The 11,372-nt window shown below is 50.8% G+C and overlaps 6 protein-coding genes across 6 annotated transcripts; 2 read left to right on the forward strand and 4 right to left on the reverse strand.

Moving 5' to 3' along the window:
• Window positions 1-404: 404 nt before the first annotated feature.
• CC1G_07072 (hypothetical protein) lies at window positions 405-2,025 on the reverse strand (the record flags this gene model as incomplete). Its single annotated transcript, XM_001836373.2, has 2 exons — window positions 405-1,900; window positions 1,965-2,025. 2 exons carry the CDS (start codon window positions 2,023-2,025, stop codon window positions 405-407), a joined length of 1,557 nt encoding a protein of 518 aa, XP_001836425.2.
• Window positions 2,026-3,244: 1,219 nt separating this feature from the next.
• On the reverse strand, window positions 3,245-3,572 carry CC1G_07073 (hypothetical protein; the record flags this gene model as incomplete). The annotated part of the gene is made up of 3 exons (XM_001836374.2): window positions 3,245-3,291; window positions 3,339-3,480; window positions 3,528-3,572. 3 exons carry the CDS (start codon window positions 3,570-3,572, stop codon window positions 3,245-3,247), a joined length of 234 nt encoding a protein of 77 aa, XP_001836426.2.
• Window positions 3,573-3,747: 175 nt separating this feature from the next.
• Window positions 3,748-6,613, forward strand: CC1G_07074 (hypothetical protein; the record flags this gene model as incomplete). The annotated part of the gene is made up of 10 exons (XM_001836375.2): window positions 3,748-3,914; window positions 3,977-4,000; window positions 4,111-4,295; window positions 4,351-4,434; window positions 4,502-4,686; window positions 4,739-4,847; window positions 4,899-4,957; window positions 5,011-5,221; window positions 5,272-6,184; window positions 6,241-6,613. The coding sequence occupies 10 exons, from the start codon at window positions 3,748-3,750 to the stop codon at window positions 6,611-6,613; spliced, it is 2,310 nt and encodes a 769-aa protein (XP_001836427.2).
• Window positions 6,614-6,757: 144 nt separating this feature from the next.
• Window positions 6,758-7,968, reverse strand: CC1G_07075 (ribonuclease H2 subunit A; the record flags this gene model as incomplete). The annotated part of the gene is made up of 6 exons (XM_001836376.1): window positions 6,758-6,872; window positions 6,923-7,046; window positions 7,112-7,349; window positions 7,405-7,525; window positions 7,585-7,678; window positions 7,734-7,968. 6 exons carry the CDS (start codon window positions 7,966-7,968, stop codon window positions 6,758-6,760), a joined length of 927 nt encoding a protein of 308 aa, XP_001836428.1.
• Window positions 7,969-8,095: 127 nt separating this feature from the next.
• CC1G_07076 (DNA-directed RNA polymerase II) lies at window positions 8,096-9,160 on the reverse strand. Its single transcript, XM_001836377.2, has 5 exons — window positions 9,089-9,160; window positions 8,878-9,032; window positions 8,780-8,825; window positions 8,685-8,725; window positions 8,096-8,626 (listed from the first exon to the last, which is right to left on the reverse strand). The coding sequence occupies exons 1-5, from the start codon at window positions 9,089-9,091 to the stop codon at window positions 8,500-8,502; spliced, it is 372 nt and encodes a 123-aa protein (XP_001836429.2). The 5' UTR covers window positions 9,092-9,160; the 3' UTR covers window positions 8,096-8,499.
• Window positions 9,161-9,720: 560 nt separating this feature from the next.
• CC1G_14431 (hypothetical protein) lies at window positions 9,721-10,354 on the forward strand (the record flags this gene model as incomplete). Its single annotated transcript, XM_002911388.1, has 2 exons — window positions 9,721-9,751; window positions 9,786-10,354. The coding sequence occupies 2 exons, from the start codon at window positions 9,721-9,723 to the stop codon at window positions 10,352-10,354; spliced, it is 600 nt and encodes a 199-aa protein (XP_002911434.1).
• Between the last annotated feature and the right edge of the window lie 1,018 nt (window positions 10,355-11,372).

The following is an 11,372-nucleotide window of genomic DNA, read 5'->3' on the forward strand; positions in this document are numbered from 1 at the left end:
ATAATACCACAACACGGATCGGTGATCGCTCATTTTTACTCAGATTCAATTCAACATTCTTCCTTTTTCGGCCTTCGTTAGGATAAATTTCTGCCCTCCCTTCCCTACTCCATCCAGCAGCAGAAGCGTCAAATGGAGAAACACGAAACCCTATTTACTAAGTCAAAAAAATCACACTGTGCTCGTGGTCAAACAAAATGCAAACAAGATCTTGGCTGCATTTCCGCGGAGAACTACTAGCTAACGGAGGGTAGCCGTCTCACCATCAATGGTCGTAGGCACCAAGTCCATCTTCTGAACCCGTTTCCGTCACTCTTACCCCGGAGCCCGGTCAATTGCCACATTGTTCAAAACATATCCCCCACCTCCCCGACACCTCGACAAACCACCACGTGCGAGCCCTCCTAATCTTCCAAATCATGCGGGTCGTCGTATCCGAGCCCGGGTGGCCAGCGGTCGAGGTAGTCGCAATTCTCGACGACCATCTCCATCTCGTTCGATAGCCAGTCGAGCCGATGCTTGCTTCGCAATGCGCCCCGGCTTCGTCGATCTATCCGCACCTTCCCAACGGGCACCTTGCAATCTTTCCGTGCGACCAACAGCCAAACGAAGAAATGCACATTCGACCCCGATAGCTGACGAATGGTGAGGCTGGTAAGCTGCGGCCATGGCACTGGATCAATCGTTGTCTGGCCATCCGGAGGACACAATTGGTTACAAAAGCTTCCCAAGGGGCAGTCATCTATCCCCAGCGATTCTAGGGAGGGAAAATTGGTAATCAGCTTCATAACTTGGTGGTCTTCAAAACCGCAAGTCTCCAAGTTGAGATGCTTCACCGAAGGGTTGAGCTTGGTGCCAATAGCCTCCACGCGTTGCAGATGTAAGGTTTCGAGCTTTGGCATCACCATGGTGGGTACGACCATATCCATCGAGGTATAAGGTTCGCGGATTCGGAGAGAGCGAAGTTGTGGGAGGAGGATGTCTGACTGTTTCTCGAAGGGGTCACGGGGATAACGAATACAGAGTTTGTGCAGTGATAGATTGGTCAGGTTGGGCAAGGTCTGGACTAGACACTTGAATTGTTCCCGGGTCATGAACGTCCTTTCCCAGCCATCTAGATGTAGCGTCTCCATCGAGGTCCAGTTCGGGCGCATGGTACCCAGAGCAGCACCTCCCAAACGTAGGAATGTGAGCTTGGGGGTGCCATGAGGAAAGATAAGCGAGGGATCGAACTGGTATGGCATCCTCGGCGAATTCGGACCTCCGCAATGGGTTTGTTGAATGTTAATGGAGAAGTGTTCCAAGTTGGGCGCTTCCAGTCGCTCGAGCACGCTCGAGAAATCGATGACATTTGCGTAGCTGACCAGAAAGGAGACGCGACGCCAACGCTTCGAATGGGAGCCGATAAGCTCTAGAAAGGCTGGGTAGCCAATGTAGCTACCACCCAAATTGAACGCCATGTCCAGGTAGCAATCGCCCGAACGTGTGAGATGTGCGTTGAGGCAAGTCAACGTCGACTCTCCTGTGAAGCCATGGCGAAAGCTCATGACGATTTCGTTCCAAAGGAGTGGCGTATGGCAGATGATTTCTCGCCATGAAACGCAGACCTGTGAAGTCGAGACGAGAAATTTCAATGCCTTCTGCTGTGCCTTTTGTGAGTTGGAATATCGGTGGTCATTGTGCACCATCGTAAAGATGGTGGACATGACTTCGTGGGGAAGGCGGAGAGCAGGGTTCTTGTTATTTCGAAGACGGGCGTATCTTGCATTTTCAATGTCCAGTAGTTTATCCGTTTCTTCTATTTCTCGGAGAAGCCTGACTTTGGTGTCTTTCAACCTCTGGATATTGGCCTGGACGATGAGCTCCTCAGCAGGCTCATCGTCGACGCAGATCATCCTTTCTAATGCGTTCGCGGACTGTCGCAGTGAGAAAACGAGCTTACTGCTTGTAAGGAGAGCCCACACCTTTCTCGACCTCGAGCTCGGGCCTACTGGGCTCAATGTCAATGGCCAACATCGTTTGCATTTTCGAAGTCGAGCCACAAGTTCAACCAGCCTCGATCGGCATCTTGCTCAATTTTCTCACGCTTTTCCTTGCCGCTGTGCCGGAGGGAAAGGACGGCTGTCCTGTCCTTTCCCTGAAGCTTGCCATTCAACCCCCAGGCAACAGAAGTGCAAGTGCTTATCTGTACGTCGACGCTGAACTCACACAGGGAAGTCCGTGCTCTAGGACCATCGTCCCGATTAGGAAGGGCAGTTCAGAGCTTAAGCGCCCATGCCCTCCCCCCTCTTCCCCTGAACTTACGTATCGCACGAATTCCAAACGAGATCATTGGTTTCACCAGAACCAGTTCTCTCCTGCTATTGCTGTTACGCTCTTAACAATTTCCGCTATAAGGCCTGACCTACCTTCTCTTGGATATATAGTTAAGAGCGCTGGCAAGTCCTAGTCAGATCTCCATCATCTCAGAGCTGCAGTACCAGACCCGCAACCTACTCTGCCAGGGCCTGCAGTTACCTTCCGGCGGTAGCGACCTGCTGGTGCTGGGTTTTCCGCTCGTTACTTGATCAAATACAAGCACCTTCTACGGTGCACCTGCCCTCAACAAGACGCGGGCACGCATACAACAAGCACCCACTGGCAGCTCTCCCTGGGTGGGCATTGTTCATGGACAGTGGGCTTACGGAAGCCATAGGGCTACCCTAGCCATTGTAACTGCTAACTCGCCTACAGCTTGGTCATCGTCGGCGATCCCTCGGGATGAGCATAAGGTGCTCGCATGGGGCATGGCGGTATAATGGAACGGATAGGCGGCATCAAGGCTGGACCCAAGTAAGCAGACTTTTGCCCGCTGTATTGACAAGATGAAGTGTTGATGAAGCTTTCCACTTGTACATTGGCGCAACAGAATGCCAGTGTCAGACCGGCCACTGTCCTTGAGCACATGGGGGGATGCTGGAAAGGGAGCAATGTCCAATTGGAAGGGAGAAGAGTATGGTCTTTCCACTTGTCCAGGCATCCCGGATGTAGCTTTAAGTGGAACGGCAGCTTCTCCCACCAGCCGCGGGTAGGAGAATGCTTGCTAGCGCCTCGGGAAAACAAGGGCTTGTCGAACGGTAAGAGGTTGGGCCTTTGAAATGGATGTTTCTGATTCCACTGAGCGTCTAGTCTATATTGAGACATAATAGAGTTACTGGGAACGCTATCCCGGGTGTCCAATAAACTGGGCGAGCTTTTTCGCGAATTACTCGTCGTCATAACCCTGGACTGGTCTCCGTGCCCTGTTTGGGACTGCAGACATGAGTACAGCATGGCAAAAACAGAGAAGAAACACCTACGAGGATATCCAGTAGGAAGGGGGGGAGGCTCTACATAGCCAAAGTGCCTACGGATTGGAGGCACACCGATGGCAAGAACGGGTCCGATGGCGCCAATAACGCAGGAGTAGAAAATGACTGGGTTTTCGTGGGCTTGACGTTGCTGAAGAAGTGTTCAGTTTTGTTCAGCACCGGTCACGAGCTACTCACCAAGTACCGGTATGTCGAGCGGAAAGGAGAGAACAGGGAGGCCATTGTCGAACGCGAAGGTAGACCAAAGAACGTCGCACTCGTTGGCGGTTGTGGCCGTTGGTTTGCTTAGTCAGCCATTGATGGGACTGTTCCCAAGCCAGTGTACAGCACGAACCTTGCTCTCCGCCATCATCCACGACCGCCAGCTTGTTGTTCTCTGCGCCGAACGCTGTCCAGAATGTCTATGGAACAGAGTATTAGCTTGGAAGAGACCAACAAGATTCGTATTTCCCTTGGTCTCAAGCCTTTGACCGATGACAAAGCTCCTACCGAAGACAAGGAAAAGACGGCTGAGGAGAACTATGCGAAGCTAAGGGAAAAGGAGGCAAAGGAGCGCGAAGCAAAGTGCGTATATCTAACCTCCAATCAATGAAATACCTGACAGTTGTTTTCTGCTTCTTCTTCAGACAAATCCAGGATCGCATAGCCAAGTGAGTACACCACAACCTCTTCTTGGCAGTTACTTCCATTTCGTTGGGTTTTACAGACCCATCCTACCACGAAGAGACTAGGGCACTTGGCTCATACACATCTCTTATAGGGTACGAAATCGACGGGAACTTAATGCTTCGTTGAAAGGTGCAACTTTGGGTGATGCAGATGGAGACGTAGACGACACCTTGAAATGGCTCAAACGGAGTAAAAAGAAGGAAAAGGAGCTTGCAAAGAAGAGGCAGAAGGAGCTGGAGGAGATGGATAAGGCCATTCAGGCCGAATACTCGGAGCGTGAGTGGCGCAAATACCACATTCTGCGTATGGTGCATCTGACCCCATGGTGTAGGTGACCTCGCTGGCCTTAAGGTCAGCCATGACTTTGACGAACTGGGAGAGGGCGAAGATAGAATCCTCACGCTGAAGGATAGCCGTATTCTTGACAATGAAGGCAAGTTTATGCACATGAATTTATTGCTGATATACTGACAGGTTTGCAGAGGACGAGCTACAGAACATCGAGATGGCGGAGGAGGAGCGCCGGAAGAAGAACCAGGAGCTTAGAATCAAGAAGCGCGATTACACTGGTTATGATGACGATGAATTCGTCGAAGGGGCCCAGTTCAACATGAAGCGTTCAATTCTGGCAAAGTATGACGAAGAAATTGAGGGTCCGAAACAATCGGTACGTGTCTGTTCTCTTATGCGGCCATTCCTCGAATCTCATATTATATCAGGAATTTCGGTTAGGCTCTTCCACATTATCACGGAAAGCTAAGCAGGAAGAAGCCAAGCAACAAGCAGCTGCAGCTGTGAACAAGTCACTCTTGTCAATTGACTATGCCAGTAAGTGATACCTACTAACATTGCGGGACGGCAGCTGAGCCAACTGTACAGAGAATTTGGAGACGGCGGATTACCTGCAAGAAGGCGACGTTGGCTTTAAGAAACCTAAGGTAAATTACTCATGTTACTCGTTCCAATCGCTTTTCTGACCCCTCGGTTAAAGACTAAGAAGAAGCGTTCATCTCGTCGCGCGCCTCTCGACCCAGAAGACGGGGACGACAAAATGGACGTCGATGTAAAACCAGTGCCTATCGAACGGGACCTGAACGCCAACTTCGTCGACGATGACGACCTCCAAGCAGCTCTTGCACGATCACGCAAGGCCAAGCTGGCCAAAGCCAAGAGGCTATCCCCAGAAGAGCTGGCAAAAAAGAGTGAGTTTCTGGTGTATTTTTTCAGTGTTTGTCTATTCACATTTCTGCAGTCGCAGAGCAACGGGCGCGGGAATCAGCTGAGGTCAAGCATGAGGAAGAGGATGAGGGTGGACTCGTCTTTGACGAGACATCGGAATTTGTTCAAGCGGTGGGAGTAAACCCCATCGTGAAACCTAAACAAGAACCCAAGGAGCCCCAAATCCCAGATGCAACAGAAGCAAAACCCGCCCGACGTTCAGAGTCTCGCGATGTTTCGATGGCCCCCGGTGACGTTCCGATGCACGAACTCGAAGCAGGCGAGGTTCGTGTTAAGGATGAGGAGGACGAAGAGATGACCATGGCCATGCTTGACGACATCGAAACAGCCTTCAAAGACGAAGAGAAGGACGTGAAACAAGAGGAGGAAGATCTGGGTGTAGGTACCTCTTCCGAGCAAACGTTCAACTCCGGAATGGCCGCCACGCTCAACATCCTCCGACAACAAGGCATTCTCGCCGCACCAACAGAGGATCAACTCGCTCGCGAAAGGACACAGAAGCAGCGCGATCTTTGGCTTGCAGAGCAGCGGTTCAAGATCGCGAAAAAAGAGTTGGAGAAGTACAAGGGCAACAACCGTGACCAGGCTCAGCGTGAATACGACAACCGACTACGGGAGGTTCAAGAAAGGAGGCAGAACATGGAAGACTTCAACAATGGATACAAACCTGATGTCAATATTGCTTACTATGACGAGCATGGAAGGGAGCTCTCAGTGAAGGAGGCTTGGAAGGCTCTTTCGCACAAGTTCCACGGCAAAGGCCCGGGCAAGATGAAGACGGAGAAGAAGTTGAAGAAGATTGCTGAAGAGAAGAAGAAATTGGCAATGGCGAGTGGCGACACCCCCCTAAGTATGAACAAGGCTTTCCAGCAGCGTCAAGAAAAGTTAGGCCAAGCCCACTTTGTGTTATCTGTTGGAAACCGAGGGTGAGCTCTCCATATTCTTTATTTCTCGTTTGCATGACGCTGACGGACCTTTGCAGTGCTATCCCGCAAGCCGCCGAATTCCTGGAGACCCAGCCGCTCCAAAAGGGCAAGACCGAAAAAACGAAGAAGAAGAAAGAGAGCAAGGCCGGGCAACTGGTGGCCGAAGGAGGATTTATGACTCTTCCTGCACCCGCGATGCAAACTATCTCAAACGGTACTTCAGGGAGCGGCAGTGCCTCTGGTTCACCTGCACCGAAGCCCGGATTCTCTCGCATCTCTTCTGTTGCGGCTACGCCGATCAACTCTGAACCACAGAGTCAAGGCGGTACCCCTGTGCCACCAGACCGTGTCAAGGTCGCTTTCGGTCTTGGAGTCAAGCGGAAGGCTGGGGAGGAAGCAGCCGGCTCACCTCCACCTAAGCGACGATAAAGTTGCACTACAATAGCCACCGTTTCTTCTATGTTCCGATGATGCCTTTACACTGTATATTACATTGACGGGTCCTTAATGTTCTACAAGGGGTGGCAACAAGACAGATTTGCCGACCATAAAGTAGATCGTGAAAGAAAGTACTCATAGCGCGCTCAGGGTCGACAGGTGGAGATCTTTGGCAACCATACTGCGGTCTTTATCCAAGCCTGAACCGCTTTCGAAAGCCTTGATAAGGGAAGCTTGACCCTCGTCGATCCTTGGATGGGATCAGGAGAGGTGAGCCGAATGGATATTGCAGGGACCTACCATTTTACTTCTTTCGCTTGCTTGTCAAGCACCACCTTCACAGTAGACCATGAGAACCGGACTATTTTGGGGAATCCAAAGACAGGATCAACTGCGTTCTTCAGCCAGGCTTGTGTGTTGGGATCTTGGGATAGCAACGTTAAAATTGAATACGATGTAAGCGCTAGGAAACGGCAGAAAATCACGAACCTGAAGGATATCCCGACCCGAGCGCTTTACTCCACTTGGACTTAGCATTCCCCCCGTCTTCCTCGAACACCCACTCCTCAATACAGACGTCTCTCGTCACCTTAGCAGCTACACTAGCCGCTCCTACGATCTTGAATTTTGAGTCGGCTTTGTTGGCTACCGTGAAGTCAATGCCTGGGAATAAAGAGGAGAGGTATGCTTCATAGGTAGATGTGTTGCCTAGGGCGTCTACATAGACCTGTCGAGGAGTGGTCCGCTGATTTGACAATGAGAACGAGAATAGCGCGACTGACCTCAGTGACATTGATACCTTTGTCTATGACCTGGCGGATAAGACCAATCGTTGCGTCTTGAGATTGCTTGTTCAAGTTCGTAGGCGGCTTTTTGAGCATGCCGCTGGAGATTGCTTGTGGTCTGAAATAAGAGCAGGTCAGCCTCCTGACTGTAATAGATTTGAGAATATAACACCGTACGCTATCACCCGTACCGACCATCCCAGATTGCTAGGATCCGAGCAGAGCGTTGAGATCAAGGACGAGCGAGTGTCAGCGGTGAGCGTCTTTGAATCTGCGCACGCCTCTTCAGCTTCGTCAGAACACGCCAATTAGGAGTTCGAGCGCACCTGCAAAACCAAGTTCTTCCAACGTCTCTTTATATGCAACAGGGCAATACGCCACGCCATAAACGAGAGGGCCCAGTACCGGACCCCGTCCAGCTTCGTCAACACCTAGAATGTAGGGACCAGGCGCCGTTGGCAATGGGGAATGATACGTATATGACTCTGTCAATGGCGTAGATGGTCCTGGGACCGAAGGCACTGGGACGTGGGCTGTTTCCTCGGTTTCTGAGTCGGACATGGTTGCAGCAAGACGACAGTGAGGACGCGTCCCAAGTTTACGCGTTATTTGCTCCGCGTTGGACATCACCCAATTTAGCTCAAATAGTGCTCGAACGGCCTCAACAACATTGCAATAGGGAGAATAGACCTGCCACAAAAGGTTTTATTCACTGAATTTACGATACATATATTCGGTCTCTGTCAGGTATGCTAGGCCCTCCAGTGCCACATGCGGAGCGAATACTAACGTGGTTCACCAGCGTTCGACCAACCATGGAGCATTTCCTGCAAGCCTCGGTATCGGATGGAATATTGCATAACTATCGTGATCCTTGAGGCATGAGGACGAGGGAACCCGGGCGTAAACCCCCGTTCAACAAGGAAAACGCGTTCATGAAATGTGACGACTGGCAAAGGTCGAAAGCGTCCCCCAAAACCTATAGCCTTCCAAGTCGAATTACTGAATGTTGATTGAATGGCGAGAAAGTCTTGACCGTGATTGCGAAATGGCGAACAGGTCGGGTGCAGGCTCGAAGCATGAGGTGGGAGATTAAAGTTCCAGTCGACTCTCCGGGGGTAGCGCAGGATCCTGAAAGGTGTGATTGCACTTGACGCAAACATAGAACAGAATCATTCGGGTCTCCTTGCGCTTCGATTGATCCTGGTAAAAGACGGCGCTAGATGTAGAGATTAGATCCTGGGTTGTATGGTTAGTTCTCAGAGGAAGAAGCGTACTCATCGTGGCCGCATTTTGGACATGGGATATTGGAATGGGCCTTGAGTCAACTATGAGCATACGCTGGCAGAGGACTTCAGAAATTCGGACGCACCAATGTAGGGTCAGACCCTAAATCCGTGGTCACTCCGACTTGCTCTCTAGAAAGTATCAGGTCTCAGGTTTCGCAAAGCAGGCAACGTCCATACTCACTTGGTGACGGTGAGCAAATCGTCCTTATAGACGCACTTATTCTCAACTACCTCCTCGTACGAGCAAATGCGACATGCATAAGCCAGCTGTTGTCGCGCATTGTCGCCCTTGGGGTAGAGCAGGTTGTTGCATTCAGCACAGAAGTGAAGCGAAGCCTGTGATGATTTCGTTACTGATCCGTAGGAAGAGAGTAAAGTGCCTTGTTGCATACCATCTAGTCACCAAATCTGGATTTATTGCCCGTGGATTGGATATTGCAGCAGTATTCGTTCGGTAACGTCTTGTGGGCAGTCAAGGAAGGTCCTGGTTAGGCAGCAAAGGCCTTCTCTTGGCATCTATTGTGGGAAAATTAACGGCATCGCGGCGCCATTTTTCCCATCCTTTCACGGGCGCTTGTCCCGATTCACTTTGGCCCCGCCTTCGCAGCTTCCGCTCCACACGTAACATGGGTGCCTCTATTTCCTCAAGAGGGACCAATCGAGCAAGTACCTGACAAAGGCGCTCATTGGCGCACCGACTTTCCATTCAGAGCATAATCAGAATGCTAGCTGGACAGGGGGAAGGTCCAGGTACTCGGGCTTGTTTCAGGAATCTGTTTTGCCAGCCAGGATGTGGCGAAACGCCTTGAAGGCGCCGGTCACTATGTTGACAATCAATCTACTGTAAGTGAGGGGTATGCAGTTACCGGAATATACGATGATCTGATTTGTGGTTCACTTGCAGTAATGGGTCTACACCCAAGGCGAGTCATCTGTTCTTCTGCGTCCTATCTTGAGGACATCTTTCAGACTGGTTTAATAGAGCACTACGATCTGGTATTTGCTCCAAAACCCTTTTATCACCATGGGCTACACCATCTTCAATGATACTCTCCGTGTAATCACTTCTATCAAGTTGAGAGGACGAAGAGCCCTCCAAAGTCCTGGACGAACCACCGTCCTCCGACCTGCTTGATGTTCCCTCCTCCCTCATCAGAGCCGTTAGGTCATGCACCGCGTACGACTCCGTCACTCGCACCATTGGACTCGTTCACCTTCGAAAACCTCCAGTACTCCTTCTCCAAGCCCAATGCGGCCCAAACTTCAGCCCTGAAGTCGCAAAGGGTGGATCTCAGCCGTTTGAAACCCGTCCAGCACTGCAATATGCCATGGTTCCCATTACGTTTGAATACTTTGGGATGTCACAGAAATGGCTTCAATTCTTCGACCGGTTTTGGAGACGCCATTTCATTCCCCCGACGAAGGATCACCCAAGGGATCACCAGACAGAATTAAGGTTCGCCGTCGAGGCCCCGATGGCGCACGCACTGAGCGCCGGGATGGGAGAGATTCTCTTGTTCGCCATGGATTATTCCGTCGACCAAAAGTCTGACGGATTGTTCCTCTACCACTGGCAGCTGCACAATGATATTTGGCTGCAGGACTCGGGCAGAGGGAAGAGCGCCGTCGCCTGGGAGATGCACTTTATTTGGACGTGACTGTTATCGTCGCTGTGGATAAGTATACCCCATGGGAAGTTCTCGACGACCTTCACTCGGAACATTGTTCCAAAAACAATTTCGACAACCTTTGGTTATGTCGATCAAGCTACATGACGCCTCCTGAGCGACAGGCCAAAGTACGACTACTGTAATGCCTATCAGAAGGCAATGTGGCTAGTTAAGTAACCTATCCCACTTTCATCACGTTCGAGCGAGACTCGGCGCTCCCTGTAAGGAGGCCACTTACATCGACATACTAAAAGTCAGAACGCCGAACTTCCTCTCTCTCCATGCATAGAACCTCCTGATTGCCACTGGTTCAACAGATGCAATTGATCAAGAACTCGGTTCCCGCAACGCTGTGGATCGTTCATATTTGCCCACTCTGGAATGATATTGGAACCCAAGACGGTGTTTGTACTATTTATATATTAACTCGAATTTTGCGTTTTACTTCTGAGGGGAGTCTTCGTTCCGTCGCTGGCGGAACCTTGGTTCTGGACGCATCTTTTTTCGAAACGGGCATTAACAATGGAAGGATCTTTGGACGGGAGGGTGGGACCCCAAGCCCTGGATTTCAATCTCCGCTTGAACTTAGGATGAGGGCGTGTAGGATTGGGGGTGTTTCAGAGAAAAAAAGAGGAGTAAATTGTCGAGGGAGGTGGTTGTACAAGGAGTAAATATATGGTGTAAATAGGAAGAATGAAGAGTGAATGAGGGATTGTGAAGAGAAAAGGAAGAAGTGTGGGTGATCGGGGGCTGTGCACGGAAGCAGTGAGAGTTTGGAGTGTGGGTTGGTTGTCGCTGCTCACGACGACGAGAAATCGAACTCGACCGCGAGATTCAGCTTTTGGCCCATTTCCTTCTCTCCGCCCCTTATTTTTTCTTCACAAGAGTGCCCGCCTCTTTGTTTTCTTGTCTTCCTCCTCGTCGGCTTTGTTATCTTCACCGTGTCTGGACAGCGGCGCTAACATTCTTCAACCGACACCTTCCTTAACATCACCAGCGTTCCACA

Source organism: Coprinopsis cinerea (genome assembly GCF_000182895.1).
Source record: "Coprinopsis cinerea okayama7#130 chromosome 4 map unlocalized cont3.4, whole genome shotgun sequence".
Lineage (NCBI taxonomy): Eukaryota > Fungi > Basidiomycota > Agaricomycetes > Agaricales > Psathyrellaceae > Coprinopsis > Coprinopsis cinerea.